Source organism: Apteryx mantelli, chromosome 1 (assembly GCF_036417845.1).
Source record: "Apteryx mantelli isolate bAptMan1 chromosome 1, bAptMan1.hap1, whole genome shotgun sequence".
Classification (NCBI taxonomy): domain Eukaryota; kingdom Metazoa; phylum Chordata; class Aves; order Apterygiformes; family Apterygidae; genus Apteryx; species Apteryx mantelli.
The window spans coordinates 10,899,848-10,916,075 of NC_089978.1; the positions used below are offsets into that span (position 1 = coordinate 10,899,848).

The 16,228-nt window shown below is 39.5% G+C and overlaps 1 protein-coding gene across 1 annotated transcript in view; it reads left to right on the forward strand.

Moving 5' to 3' along the window:
* The first annotated feature begins 1,627 nt into the window (after positions 1–1,627).
* TYR (tyrosinase) overlaps positions 1,628–16,228 on the forward strand; it is a 54,772-nt gene continuing 40,171 nt past the window's right edge. The window contains exons 1-2 of the mRNA XM_013955976.2: positions 1,628–2,470; positions 13,469–13,685. Of these exons, the coding sequence (XP_013811430.2) occupies positions 1,628–2,470; positions 13,469–13,685 (1,060 nt within the window). The remainder of the gene's footprint in view (positions 2,471–13,468; positions 13,686–16,228) is intronic.

Here is a 16,228-nt window from a genome sequence, read left to right on the forward strand (position 1 = left end):
GTGCATATTAAAAAACATATACCGTTATCCTCAAAGATGGGTCTTTTCTCATAAATACTGGTTTTACACTAGCCTCAGTGGGAGGAACGGTAAATGAAATAGATTGCAAAGGTTTTCCAAACAGCCAGACACAGAGAAAATAAAATAAATCAAATAAGTAACATTTCTGTGATGAAATCTATTCTACAAACCTAGCATGAAAACCAGGGGAATCAAACAACATCAGCCTGTGGTTAGAAATAATTTAAAGAAAACAATACCTTTTCCTTTGCTTTTTCTGCTCCAAGTGCCCCCACCACAGGCTCCCCAGCCCTGGGACTCAGGGATAATCTTTTTGAATATCTGGGGTGTGGAAGCCAACAGGATTAAAGTGCCTCGTGCTCCTCAGCACAGTCATGTGAAGACCTGTTGATCCCAACAAAAGGCATAATTTCCCAGCAAAGTTCTCACTTCATTTGTCTACATGTTGTTCCTGTCCTACTAAGATTCTCTGTAAACATAAGGAAATCATTCATGATGTTTTTAAAAAAAAAAAAATCCCTTCCTAATAACAGTGATAGCTAAAGAAAACTGGATAATTCATGTGCAATTTGCCCGCTGGTGTCCCTCTACTTCAAGCGGCACTTTAAAGTACACACAACTTCTAATGCCTTTCATATAACTCAATTAACTCTGATCAGGCTAACGTAGAAGAAGAAAGAGGATGTGGGTGGTCTGGAGGCTGACCGGTAAAGCACTGAGTAAAACACATGGACACAGTGTTTGCAGACCTCCTGATGGGAGAAAGACAGGAGTCGAGGTGTATTTTCCAGGTCAGGAGGTGGCTGCTTTAAGTGTTTTCCACAAATCTGTCAGCAGATTATCTATGTTCTCCACAGAACTGCAGAGAAAACTTGGGTCCAGATTTGGGAGGGGTGTTAACTCTTAAAGCACTGTCAATTCAAGGAAACAAAATGGATTTTCTCCAAAAAGTTTAGCACATCCCCTGTGAAGTTACTTTGCCATACACTGGCCTGGGAAAGGCAGCTTACACTGAAACATAAAAATGCAACACCAAACCCTCTATTCTGGTTCTGCCCCACGTTCACACTTTATTTGACCCCATTTTGTGTTTGCTTCCAATTAAAAAAAAGATAGTTTACCCCAAAAACGTTTTTTTTGTTGTTTTTATATTTGCTGTGCTTATTTAATGGTTCAGATTTGACTGGGGCTGTTTTTTAAACATCCATTTACTCTAATGCACGTAATCAAACAAGCAATTTGAAGAGCTGACAGTTGTTTCTGTGTCCAAATTTTAATTTTACTTCATCCCCAATTGCCGGAGTAAAGCAGTCATGTGCTAGGCAGAAGATGAAAGTATATAATAAGTGCCTGTATTTCTGAAACTTGTAGGGGGTGGGGAGAAAAGTCACTTGGCTTTCATCCAAAACATGTGATAATCAGATTAACTGTGAACTGTATTTTGTGGGTAAATGTGCCCACGGTAGGAATGGGGAAGGATATTGGAGGGTGTGGTCTAAGGAAAGTCAGCGGTGAAGTATTCCCTGTAGTGCGGAGAAATTTCTTTCATGGTCAGGACTTTGGAAGTGGTCAGACAGAGCTCTTCATGCGCTGAAGCATAATGCCAATGCTCTCCTGCTGCCCTATGAGGATGTCTCTCTTTGCAATGGGTTTCCTGCTAGTGATCCTTCAGCCTTGCACGGGGCAGTTCCCCAGAGCCTGTGCGAACACCGAAAGCTTGCTGAGGAAGCAGTGCTGTCCTCCCTGGGATGGAGACGGGTCCCCCTGTGGGGAGCTCTCCAGCAGGGGGTCCTGCCAGGACATCCTTCTCTCTCAGGCTCCGCTGGGGCCACAATACCCTTTCTCAGGAGTGGATGACAGAGAGGACTGGCCCTCTGTATTTTACAACCGGACGTGTCAATGCAAAGGCAATTTCATGGGATTCAGCTGTGGGGAATGCAAGTTTGGTTTCTCAGGAGTCAACTGTACTGAAAGGCGACTGAGAACAAGAAGAAACATCTTCCAGCTCACCACTAGTGAGAAGGACAAGTTCCTCGCCTACCTCAACCTGGCAAAGAGAACCCTCAGCCGGGACTTTGTTATTGCTACTGGCACGTATGCTCAGATGAGCCATGGCTCCAATCCCATGTTCCAAAACATCAACGTGTATGATCTCTTTGTGTGGATGCATTATTATGCTTCTCGAGACACGCTCTTAGGTGGGTCAAATGTGTGGCGGGACATTGATTTTGCTCATGAAGCCCCAGGTTTTCTGCCTTGGCATCGTGTGTTTCTGCTGCTGTGGGAACGTGAGATCCAGAAGATAACAGGTGATGAGAACTTCACCATCCCCTACTGGGACTGGCGAGATGCTGAGTCCTGTGTTGTCTGCACCAATGAATACATGGGCGGCAAACATCCCACCAACCCTAATTTACTCAGCCCAGCATCATTCTTCTCCTCATGGCAGGTAAGGACAGGTGGAGGGGAATGATAAAGGGAGAGTTGCTTATGCTAGAATCATCCCATCTGACTTCAGATGCTTAAGTAAGGTGCATAAGTATGGAGCTCAGCCATGCTGGATTCCCTTAGAAGTTCCTGGAGAGAAAGTAAGCATTTCCAGAGAGCAAATCATATTTTACATGGATTTAATCATCATTTAGAGCTGCTCATCTGTTTCTCTGTCTCTTTGTTGACTGTAGGACTTAGCAGCTTAATTAAGAACCTAAAGCTAGGCAGGAAGGAGGAAGGTCACGTCTCTGTGTCTGCAGGCAGACTTGGGTCTGCTCAAGTAACCAGCTGAGATAAAACAGGACAAGTTGCTGGCACATAGCCAGCGCAAGACAGTTAGTGACTAAACGATGGAAACAGAAGCAAAGAGTTTTCAGAGACTCTACCCCTCCCTCTGGTACCTTTATTCAGCCAAGAGTTAAAAAACATGCAATTAAGCTTGTCTAGTTTCAGATTTTTCAAAAAACACAATTAATCTTTAGAGCACAAAAAAAGTCTGTGCTATTCACATCAGTAGCTCAAACAAAAAAGTAATCTCTCATGCTCAAAGGAACTAAGTTTATTAAGTTTACTAAGAAATAAACTCAGTAGTTATTCCTGCTGCTTAAATGAGATGCAAAAATAGTCTGTAAACCAAGGTATCTTTACGTGTTTGCGCAGGTGGCATGGTCTCAGATAGCTGAACTGAACTGCACTGTTCTCACACTGAGTGCTCTTGGAGATTTTATTGCGACTTGCTCATAACTTACCACATTGCCTGAAATACAATGATAAATTTCTATCAGCTTGCATAGACATACTCCATCATGACAATAGCAACAGTCCCTTCTGGCTTTGAAGTATATGATTATGTTGGTGTAAACACAGCTTTGTTCTGTTTATTTCTGTAGCATCATCTTAAATGAAGATTGGGCAGTTTTAGTTATTTAGTGGAAATTGAAAGAGATACAAGCTCCAGCAGCTCTGCAATACTTTGGCATCACAAAATAATGACTAACTGGACTTATTTGGCTGGTTATACTGGATTTAGTCATCATTTGTGTCCTCTGAATAATATAGGCTGTGTCTATACCTGTCAGTTCAATCATTCCCAGGTATTGGAACAGATATATTCTAGGACATTCTAGGGCGTGGATTTTGTACGTACCAATTAGTTTTCCCCCAGACAGACACTTTTCAAGAGTTAAAATATTTCAGAGTCCATTTCCAGCACATTGCATACAACCACCCTGTTTGGGAGGCTAAGACAGTTTCATTAGCATAGACATGGGCTATTTCATGCCAGTTGGCCTCAGTGTCCAGGAATGTTCCTGATCACATTTAATTTACTAGTATGGACATAGTCATAAAGTAGATATATCCATGAACATGTATATTGACCCCATATTCAAAGAGTCTGCTTATTTCTAACAGTATGAATCCAGATGAGCTCTATTAATTTAATTAAACTGCATTTACAGAATGAAATGGATCTGATGCTGTTCCACACTGAGCTAAATAGTTACATGAAATTGCATGAAAATGGTACAAGTGTTCAAGTGGAACAAATTGAAACTAGAATTGAGCTGGCTACCTGGGTCAAGTGGAGATATCAATACAATATACTGGATATGATAACCAAAGTGGTAGGAAGCAGATAGTACCAAGGAATTAGCAAATTGATAGCAATGTTTTATAAAAGCACTGAAGGGATCAGATAGTATATGTATCTCACTTTTTCAAAGGTACTATTAATCATATCCCGATTCTTAGAATTTCTCCATCCGGGTGGTACATAAATACCCAGACACTTAATCAGTAGTGATGAATATATTTAAGAAACAGTCAGGTTTATAACTTATCACTTAAGGTGAGTTCCCACAGATATATTCAGAAAATAAAGCAAAGGTTTATGAATATGTTTTGTTAAACAGATATTTCTGTGTTACTTCAGAAGGCACAAAAACAAAAAATGAGCCACATTAAAAACATGTTTTGTGTTAGTGTATACATGTAAGATCACCTAAGTCCTTTGCTGAAATCTCCCATGTCATTTCTGAAACTGGGTGTTTATCACCTATATTTTTCAGCCACTTCTGGAAATATTACATGCTTATCAATTTTTCTGAAACAATACCACAAACAACTTTACCTTCAAAGGAATTATTCCCCTTTAACATTTTCTAACTATTTACATCTCTTCTGCCTAATATAGTGAAAGAAAGAGACTGAACAGAGCTGCATTTTCAGTCAATGAGTCTGTGGTAAAGGTATAAGACAATCTGATGTTTCTTTAATGGCCTTGAACCCAAATTTTATCAATTGATTATGACGGAAAAACTGTAGTCAGTGCAGTTCCTTGGAGCAGCACAAAATAAGAGATCAGAATTTTACTCCAGAAAATCAAAAGGGAACAAAAATAGCTTTAGCTTCAACCGGAAAACAGCCATAGATCTGCTGCAGAATACGCTGATTAGCCAAGCTCTGTAGCTAAACAGCAAGAGAGGAAAAAGAAAGGGAGGGGGGGGGATGATCCAGAAATGTGAAGGAATTCAGGCTTTTAATAAGCATGCAAAATAAAAAGAAGAGAGCAAGAGAAACCTTTTGAATAACGTATTTATAATAAAGTGTCCTTTTCTGAATTTAAGGCTCTTTTCAAAGCATAACAAAGTAACACCTGCTATATTAGTAAAATTCAGAAATAGATTTGCTCAAGAAATAGTTATGGATTTATTTAAAAAAGGCAAAGTGCCTATTTGCAGAACAGCATCTTGTTGGTTTTTTTAATCCCTAAAGAAAGGAGAAAATACTTTATTCCATTGAGAAGTTGCCATGGTAACATGGATACCCATGAATACATGCTGAAATTTTAGCTTTCCCTTTACTTTTTTCTTCAACATGCTGCTGTAACCACTTAGCTGAGTGAATTATCTGTCCACTTTCTTCTCACATTTATCATCTAAGTGAAACTTCTGAAACCTCTGTTTTTACCAGCAAGACTATCAGGAAACTTTAGTGTTTTTGTTTGCTTGCTTTGTTCATGTTTTAGGGTGGGTGGGAAGGATTTTCTTATGCTTTCAGTTACTTGTTTGTGATGATTCAAATATTGAATTCAGATTTATTTAGGACTGCATGGCACCTACTAATGTGAAACAATTCTGCAATACCATATAGACCTACAGAAAGCAAGGTGGAAAATGGAACTTTTCCATGACATTCTGAGATTTTTTTTTATTTTAGCATTCATTTCTATAATTATTCAAGAAAACGGATTTACTCAAAGAAATATTTATTTGGAGAGATTACTGAAGTCAAATGAAATTACTAATCCAAACAAGTCCTCTGCAAATAAAAGCAGAATTGTTCAGATTTTGGGGGAGTTAACATTACAGGTTTGGGTTCCTCCCTGCCACTTCCCCACCTCCAGTTTGCTTGATAAATCATGAGTAAAATGAAGCAAGAAAATGTAAGTGCAGTTTTAGGTTTGCTATTGTGGCAAACAGGCCGCTGATGCTAGCTCTGAATGTTGTCTCTTCTGAAAGAAGAGCAACTTGAGAGAAGTAATCGCATAGCATGGAGGGCTGCCTGCTCTCAGCTGCGCTGGTGTAAGCCTGGAGCCAATTCTTTGTTCCGAGCACTGAGAATTTCCCTTAGCACTTAATTCTGCATCACCCTGAAGAACCACTTACAAATGCAAAACTGCTACAAAGGGGAAACAATTTACACAAATATAAAATGGGTATAATGCTTCTGAACAAATAGTGGTAGTACTTTAGATCCATTACCTGAAAATATGTCTTCATAAGAAAGATGAAATTCGATTATTCAGATACAGTTACTTAATTCTAAGCACAGTTTATTGGGAGCTGAATTGCTAGCTGAATAGTCTGAGAGGATCATCCAAAACATTATTTTCTGTTCACCTTTAAAAATTGTAATAAATTTTCAAAAATACAAACACCAAAAGCCAACGCTTTTTTGACTCAAAAATATTTTTCACTTGTTTGAACCTTCTTAGGGTTTTGCAAATGGAGAGATGGAAAGAACAGTTCAAGATATTAGCCTAGGACATTAAATAAATATCACTGACATTCTAAGTAAACTTGGACAATCTATTTGATTCTAAGACAACAAGAATTGTTGTTATATCCAACTTCTAAGTCCCTTTCTACCTGGTGGCATTGACATATCTGAGAAAGGAGCCCACGTTCCCCTGTGCAACCCATCCCAATCCTAAATCCTTTCAGTGAGGTGCTGAGCAGCATGGATGGATGGCAAGAAGCTTGAGGAGAGGGACACAGATTAAACTCCAGGCACTTAGGCATCTTGCTCAAAATTATCAGAAGGTAGACATCTGTGATGGCAATAGTAACCCTAAACTCTTTCCAAGAATTAGGTATTCTTAGGAAAGGTGGTACTCCTTCTATCCAGTATCTTAGCAGCGATAGAAGCGAGGGACACAGGTTCTGCTCTCTCCTCTGCCCCAGGGAATTTGACTCCCCACTTTTTACCTCTCAAATGGGTGCCCACAGCAGCTAAATGAGAAGTAATTTCCAGAAAAGGCATCTCTGATATCTCTTTTTGATGCTGTTGCTGTTCAGGCAATGCTAAATGTAGAACATGTTTCAGATTTTCTCTTTCTGTGTTTTGTACTCACAAACCAGTCCTGTGACATTTGAGTCTTTTTGTGCATCCAGCCATATTCTTCTTGTGCCTTAGCTTTTACCTATAACTGGGGGAGAAAGCACTTTTCTCACAGGGCTGATGTGGAGGTAAATACACTACCACAGGACCCTTCTGTTACCTCTGGCCTCTACACCAAGTTTTGCTGATGACTCAAATGAAAAGGCTTCGTAAGTGTTACAAAATCCTGTTTGAACCTATTTCATGGGCTCTTAATCTACGTTTTAGCCGATGTTTTTAACATTGGAGGCAGCAGTGAATGAGTCATAGTCCTACATCCATTTACTTGTGGATGTCTGCATATCTCATAAACTCAAAATATTGAAAAGTATTTCATAAATAAATAAATATAAAAAAGGTATCTTATAAACTCAAAAATAAAAGACTTCAGGGTTTTTTTGCAACTTACAGGTTTTGGGGCCAGCTACGGGCTGGTAAATTAAAAGACAACAGTCAAAATGGAGGAAGTGACTATCAAAGAAGAGTGTATCAAGATTAGCTTCCTAATGATATGCTTACATAGATTACAAATTTGAAACATTTCCTATTGCAAAGAGATAAGTCTCCACATGCCAAAACAGAATTGTGTCTTTATACCACTTCCTGAGGGAATCAGGATCTATGCACAGCAGGGAAAGACAGCTGGACATCCTCAGCCTTTTAATGTCACTGTAATCTCAAATTCCAGTGCTTTCATGGAATCACTGGTGGCTGAAAGCACTGTTTTGGCCTCTGGTTGCTAGCATACAGCAACAATTGCTCAGGAGTTGTGTAGTTTAAAAAATAATCAGAAGTATAGAAATTAATAACTAAGGAATTTCATAAAAGTTGGGGTTTGTTAATAATTCACCAGAAAAAAAAAAAAATACCTGCAGAGAGATAGGCCTTTGTGAATTTGTGGTGGACCTGGAGACAGCGACACTAAAAGGGTACAGCTTGGCGGCAGCCAGACAGCAGGGAATCACACTCTGCCAAAACAGAAAGTATTAATGAATATTTCAACAGTAATTGATAACCGAATTTCCTACTCCACCCTAGCACCATTTTGAGATGTTGAATGGGACGTAAATTATCCCTCAGTTTTGGACTGCCTCTGAGCAAAGAGATGAAACTCAGCCAGGTTTTACTGAAGACTGAGAAAATACCTTGAAGGGTCTGGGTTTGTTTCAGCGCTGTCACTTCGCATTTGTCTCATCGCCTTGCAGCTTGAGTTTAGTAGCTCCCCCTGTTAATGCATATGCAGTAAGGGTCACAAAGATAACTTATGACCTTATATATGCATAAAGGTGGTTCTCAGAATTTCTTTGAAGTTTTACTTTTCAAATTTTCTTTTATTCAGTTCTCTGCCTGTTTTATGTTTCTAGTTCTGCTAATACTCAGGAGTACATGAAGAAGTAGATATAAACATACATAGTCTCTTTAAAATCCTTTGGTCTGCTACAGATACAGCACCTTTTAAAAATCTGCCTTTGAAAACAAGCTCCCCAAAACACAGCTTGTTCTGCTGCAGATTATTTGGTTTTTTTCTTGCATTTTCCCAATTTGGTGAGTAATTGGTTTCTGGATGCCATTTAATTAGGATTAAATTATGCCAGGCCCTAACGTAGCCAAAAGTAAAAGTTAAACCTCTTTACAACTGCCACATGTTTTAAATCAGGCATGAGGGCAGCACTTTAATGCCATTCCCAAGCATGTAGGTGAGAATAAGCAGAGAAAGAGAGCAGAGGAAGGTGCTGAAACAGAGCAAAGTCTCTTTCAGCCCCATAGTGCAACTCAGGGCTCCAGTTCAGACACCTAGACTTCAAGCAGGAAAAATGGGCGCACAGGAACGCACAGAGAAATGCCATCACCCAGGAAATGCCCACATCCCGGCCTTCAGGAGAACTGGGATATGTCCAACAGACAAGCAAGGACAATCATGTGGTTGCTCTGCCTGTACTCTGAACCAGTTCTTTTAGCGTATATTAACCTGGGGCGTAAAACTATGAATATATGCATTTGTAGTTACTGGACTCGTGCTCAGTGGGCTCAGAAAAAAGGCAGAGCAAGGGATCATCTCCACAAGGAAGCCGTGTGCAACAGTGCCGATTAACCCTCTGAGTGGCCTTCCTACATTAGTGAACTAGTGAACTTCAGCTCAGTTTGTAACTGAGCGGCTCTTTCAATATCACAGAAAAATATTCATCACCTATTCCAGATGTGTGGGTGTATGTTGCATATATTGCGCGTCCCTGTGAGCATAGAGCTAATAAGCACAAATCAACCCCAAAGAATTTGTCATCAAAACCCCAAAAGCTTTGATTTTAAAAATAGCAGACAAAGGACTGAACACTGCTGAAGATTCCTGCAACGCAATTCACTTTCTTTAAGTTCAGGTGCTGGTCTGTGCAGCCAGTTACAAACTAAAAAGCAAAAGGGTTTCCCATTTGCAAAAAGGTGCGAGACAGCAGCAACGCTTCCGCACATTTACAGTCTGTTTTCTAAGAAACGATACAAAGAGCTGTGTAGAAGATCTCAACTGCAGTGCGCTGAGGGCTTTTTTTGGGTGCTTACAAAGCCCAGGAGCAATGCTGCATATTCTGGAGTGCCATCTACTGGCACTTGCTCTGCTAACTACTTACATAAGCTTTATTTCAGAGCATTTGCCTAAAAATTTCCCTGGACCCAGTGAATTTATGCATGCTGAAGAGCAGGCACTTGGTGCAGTTTGAGTATTAAGTATTGTCCAGGGCAAGCCAAAATTTACTCAAGACTATTCCAAAAAAGGGAACAAAAAAGCATGTGTTTAAACAGCACGCTTCTAGTAAAAAGTGAAAGAAGTCAGTGAAAAGAAGTGAAATGACATGACCCATTTTGCATAGTTTTTACAGATTAAATCCAGAAAGACCACTAAAACCATTTAACTGACCTACATGCTGTTACCATTTACATATCACAAGACTGATAAAACAGCAAATAATAACATAGGAATAGACCCTAAATCATACCTTTCTGGAAAAACATAGAGGTTACTTGTATGATCAGACTTTAATTTTTAGCTCAGAAAAAAATAGAAAGTCATAAAAAAGCATTTTCATTCCTGTCCCTTATGTTGGCATTTCGTGACCATGCGTTACTGGATGTCTTATAGCATCTGGTTTCTGTTTAGGTTACATTTAGTCAGTCAGTTAATGAGGACTACACTGAGACATAAATAGGAAAAAAAAAAACCTCGCACTCTATCCATTTATAAGCCTCATAAAACTGAGTTGCATTGAACTCCACTGGAACTGATAAACAAAATAATGGGGAGATGTTCCTTTTTTAAAGACATATTTAAGCTCGTACTTAAAGACTCATTGTCTAAATAGCCAAAAAGCCTCATCTTGAACATGTGATTCCTCTTTAGGATGTGCTATGGATATGTCCCTGGGGCAGCAGAGAGAAAAGGATGAAAGGACAGGAGATGGCAGAACAGAAAAACCAGAGGAAGCACTGGATAAGGCCCTGAGAAAACAGAGCTAGGCAGAAAGTCTATGTGCATGTAGTCTCTGAGCAAAGAGATGGACTGGGAAATGGGCTGAGATCCACCAGCCAAGAAGGCACACTTGCCTTCTTGACTAGCGCAATTGTAGATAAATAGGACTAAGCACTTTTCCTAAACACAAAATTACTAGAGCATCTCCCTCAGCCTGAATCATCCCCTTATTTTCCTTCCAAATGGAATAAACTGCAAGAAAGCAATTTTTTCTTTATTAAGAGAAAGCAGTAATAAAAACAGTGCTATAGCTTTGTTTTGTGTTTACACCTGCAGGTCTCTCCCTCTTGCTTTCTCCCTTGGCGGGGATTGTGAAAGGAGCCTCTCAGAGGCACAATCCTGACCCACTTTGGTGATCCTCGATGGGATTACTGTGCTCTGTACACAGGAAACTCCCTCCTGGACAACTCCTACCTACAGCTACCAAGGGCACCTTAGTAGTTTTAACAGACTATGGCAAATTGCAGTTAATAGAGTGGTCTCAAAGGATAAATTTCTCTGATAAGCTTTCTTACCTTCTCAAAAAAAGATGAGGATAATTTATTCATGAGATTCATATTCATAGAAATCTTATCATACAAGAACGCCAGATTCTTAAGAAATCTAGGTTATATTACCAATTCTGTCATACATTTTCTGTGAATTTGTGGTCAAATTGCTTAGAATAGGATTCATCTCATCTCCCTCTAGTCATTCAAAAGTTAGTTAGGAAATGAAGCAAGTTGCTTCTGGCTCTGTCTTTAGTCAGTACAGAGACACATCCATGCCTCCAGGGTGTGATTCATCCCATCCTAATGCAGAAGCAGAGCACTAAGTTAGCTGAACACTCTTAATTTTGCTTCCTTTAATAACTGCAGTCCAGAGACAGTGTCTGCATTGAATTTTTCTACATTTTCTTTTGTTGACTTAGTCAATGGAGAGAGTACAAAAGTACAGACATCTCACCTATTTAGGCAGGCTGAATCACACTCTGGAGATGCCTCTCCCTATTTATTGACCGTAGAGGTAGCCCTAAAGGTTACTTCAGTCTGACAGTTTGTACACAGCTAGTGCTGGCAAAATGAATCTCCCACTCACTGCCTTTACTAATACAGAATCTCATGTTCTTCCATGTCACTCACAGCAAATACGATTGCTTTCACTCACCTTCTTGTTCATTGTTTCAGTCCATGAAATAGGAACACACCTCCAGGATGAAAGATGTCCCTAGGTTTCAGTGTTATGTATTCTCTGCTATAACATATCACTCAAAATTGAGATCAGTTCTCTCTCCACATAATGTTCTAATTAACTTCATTGATTACCTGATGACCACAGAGCTCTATATTTTGAAGAGATCTCTGATTTGTTCGGAATTTTATTTGTTTTTGAAGGGTTTTTTTTAGAAAAAGCAAAACAATAGACATCAGTGTTGGTTCAGACCCTCGGCATCACCTGAGGTGCATACAGAACAACTCCTGGAAGTTCTGAGGCACTGTTTCATTTTCATAGACCCATCAATTGTACCACTAGAAGGGACCACCAAACCATCTAGTTTGATCTTTTGCATGTCATTGTGTCATTACATTTTCCTCCATCCTTCATCCTGACTCCATGTCAGGCAGGTTCCTGAATATAAAGTAGGAAGGTAAGTTAGTACATGTGCTAACCCTCTGTGCATTTATTGAATCAAGATATGAGAAGATATCCCACTTTCATTCCCATCACTTCTGTGGTCAAGCAGGGATGCAGTGAGAGCTACTGTAGAAGCTCTTGGTCATCAGAGTGCCCATGTCCTTGGGCAACAAATAAGTTGTTGCATTAAAGACATTAAAAGACATTGAACAAAACAAGACATTGAACACCATCTTAGCAACAGTGACAGCCTGTGTGGGCACTTTTAACCCATGGCAAATGTGAAGGAGTCTGACTTAGCTGAAATTACCTGACTACTGTTGGAAGTTATGTTGAACTATTTTGCACTTCCAGGAGTCTCAAACTGGACTGACAGTTTCCACAGATAATCTGATAAATGATGACTTGTTATGCCATGGTAGATTGAATCTGCCCGTGAACCCAGAACTTTTATATAAATCATGCTGGATTCTGACAATATTCAATATCTGTATCCATCTCTCTGCCCAAGGTCCTTTCCTAATGCCCATCACTATGGCATCTCAACTTCTGTTATATTCATTCCCACAACACTTGTGTGGGATAGAGCAGGGTCTTAGCCCTTTTAGTACATAACGCATCATTAAGACATAGTGAAATTGAGCCCAGTAAGCCTAACAGAGCATGGACAGATATTTTCAGAAAAAAAGATAATGTGTCTTTTTCCATATTCCAAGATAAGAGTTTTCTCCTTACAGTGTGTGGACAAAATTCTGCAATTATGGCTTTTTTCCTTTTCCATCTGTTGAAGTCAAAAGCCTCCATTTAGTGACTGCAGCAGCAGATTTTTGTGTTCTTCTGCATTAGTAGTACTGAACTTAGTCACAGTGACTCTTCAAGGGTGTAAATGAGAATTGATGTTGCCTCAGTCCACACGGGCAGTTTCAGACATGGACTAGTAAATTATTTCAAAATATGTACAAAGGTAGAGGCTTATTTTCCATTAAATATCCCAGTTTATGTTAAAATCATACGCAAAAATTTTAAAGTTAATATCTCTTCTTATAACAAGCTGATTATATTGTACGCTTACTTCACTCCTTTTTTTAAACTTAATTAAAATGTTTCTTTGCTTTTGTCTTTTACAACCACTGCAACTCTGCTAATAGAATATGTTTTACACAGGTAATTTGCACTCGATCCGAAGAGTACAACAGCCAACAGTCTTTATGCAATGCCACAAGTGAAGGGCCTATACTGCGAAATCCTGGGAACAATGACAAATCAAGGACACCAAGGCTCCCATCTTCAGCTGAAGTTGAATTTTGTCTCTCACTGACTCAGTATGAATCTGGATCCATGGATAAAATGGCCAATTACAGTTTCCGAAACACTTTGGAAGGTAAGGTGTTTTATTCTACTATGCCACTTCTATCTGTAAATTGATTCTTTCTGGGATTCAAGCCTTTAAACCTTGGACAGTCTGAGATGACTGTAGTAAGCACAACTCAGGAAAATGTTATACTTTCTCTTAGAATAACAACAGACAAGGAGAACCACATTAAAGGCATTCGGTAAGCAAATATATACTACAGACTAGATCAGACTCCAAAATTAGGAGAGCTTGTCTCCTGCAATAGTCAGCACTAGGCACAGCAAAAAAATGCAGCACTGCATAAGATGAGGTAGTCTAATAATTCGCTTACACAGGATCATAACCATTGACCATGCGGGTTATAGAAAATATGACATTTAGTATCCTTTCCTAAGGGATTAGTTATTTGTCTTAACTATCTAACTATCCAACATGTTTTGAATCTTGCTAAATTGCTGGTAAACAAAGATAGCACATCCTTGATAGGTATCAAAAAGTATTGCTTCCCTGATGTATCATATGTCTGGTGAATCAAATAAGATGTACTTTCATTGGTATCCCAGAGAATTTTGCTTGCAAGGTAGCTTAGAAAGGCCACAACAATATAATATAGGAGCTGATGTGATGACAAGAAATCAAAGCCTGTAACATGTTCAGTATTATACTTTTTGTTGTGTGGGATGCCATAAAGCTGTCTTGGATAAAAATGTGATTCAAATTCTGCTCTAAAAACAGTGAAAAATGTGGAGTTTGTCTGCTGAAGCCAAAAGAGAGTCCAAGCGTTGATTGGCTCCAGCTCTGGACATGTACCTTTGAAAACGGGAAATAAGCGAAGTTTGGGAAAGAAAAAGGTGATACAATTGAGTAGATGTTTGTTTGTTTGTTTCTCTATGAAGTATATGAAATAGAGTGGATGCAATAGCATAATAGGAAGAATAGAGAAAAGGGAAATGAAGTAAACAAGTCATGAAATAATGAGGGTCTACCATCATGCTGTTAGCACTGTAAACAAAAGCAAAGGCACAGTCTATGGAAGTTGTGCAGAGCCAGAGATGGATTTACTGAGAGGGCAGAGTCAAAATGGCCCCATTGCTTCAGAGGCCTAAATTTCAATATGATGATTGCTGGTTAATTAAGGATAATCTGGTAAGTACTTGAAGAAAAAAGGTAAAACCTCAGTTTGGTCAATGTGGAGTGTAAACTGATGGCTAAACAGAGCCATATGTCAAATAAAAAGTACATACTTTTTTTCTATTAAAAATAACAGTAGCTATTTTTAAAAAAGGCTGTAACAAAGATGTTCAACAAAATTGCACAATGATCAAGAAAGCACCTACAGCCCCAAAAGAGGCTGGAAGAAGTTATTTTAATTCTAAAATCAGAATCAGTGCTTTGCCAAATTAATCTATCAAACCCGTCCTTCAGTGCTGTGCTTTTGTCACATTACTTTCATGGCAAGTGCACGCAGTCATAGCCAAATATCTTAGAGTGATCTTCCAAACACACTATGAAGAGGGCCATGCTTTAATTTGAATTGCAACAATGTCGCTGCATCTGAAAAGAGCTCTGGTAGATCAAATTTGCCTCCAGCTCAGTTCTGTTGTTCTGTGTAGTAATCCTTCAGAAGCTGAACAGTGTTCATCTTTCTCCTAACCGAGGATATGAAGTTCTAGCTCACCACCATGATTATTCGGAGTCCTGCAAATGCCATGCCAGGTACAGGGGTGTCACCCCCAATAGGTTATTTTGGACTTCAGATGATTTAGACAATTCTTATGACAGACCAGGGCCAAAACTACATGTTGCTGAGGATGGATGCACAAGCCATACAGCTTAGGCAGCTATAGAAGCAGTATATATTATCTCGGGTGTAGCACTGCATGGCTTTTGGATGCATCTAGTTAGCTCAGATGACGGACAGAGCAAATTCATGACTTTTTTATCAGACTGTATAGGCATGGCATCCCCAACAGGCACTGCAGGCCTTTCACAGCATCTATAGGATGCCTCCTATTTGATTCTGAAAGGGAAGAAAATAGACTGAAATACTCCTTTTCTCTCAGCAGTGAAGAAGGTCCTTTGCAAGCCTGAGGATCCATGTTAAGGGAGCCTGAGAGGCTGGACTACAGTAGGAAAGCTGAGGCAATGGATGTTCCCTCCTTAAAAGCTCTGTAGAGATGAAACTAGAAAAACCTAATACTATGATCCTCCCTCTTCTAGGGAGAATCCTGTTAAGCAAGTAACCATGTTTGCTTGTAGTCCAACTCCCAGTGCAATTCGCAGGTTCCAGCCTGTTGTCTAACTCCTGCAGCCCAGCTAGAGAAGATCCATAATGCTTAAGAGCTAGTATGTAAGAGAGTGAAGATCAAAGGAGTCCAGAACCACTGCAGGAGCACATACCTTCATGAAAATAATTCCTACCTTTTAGGAATTTTACCTCTTAGGCTTGCATTATCTATAAAACTCAAGGAGCTGGGTCCTGGAAACAGATAGCTCTGATCATTCCATGAAAGACAACATTTTGTTGCATTCTCCTGAAAATGATTCTTGAAAACTCCAGAAGACTAGAC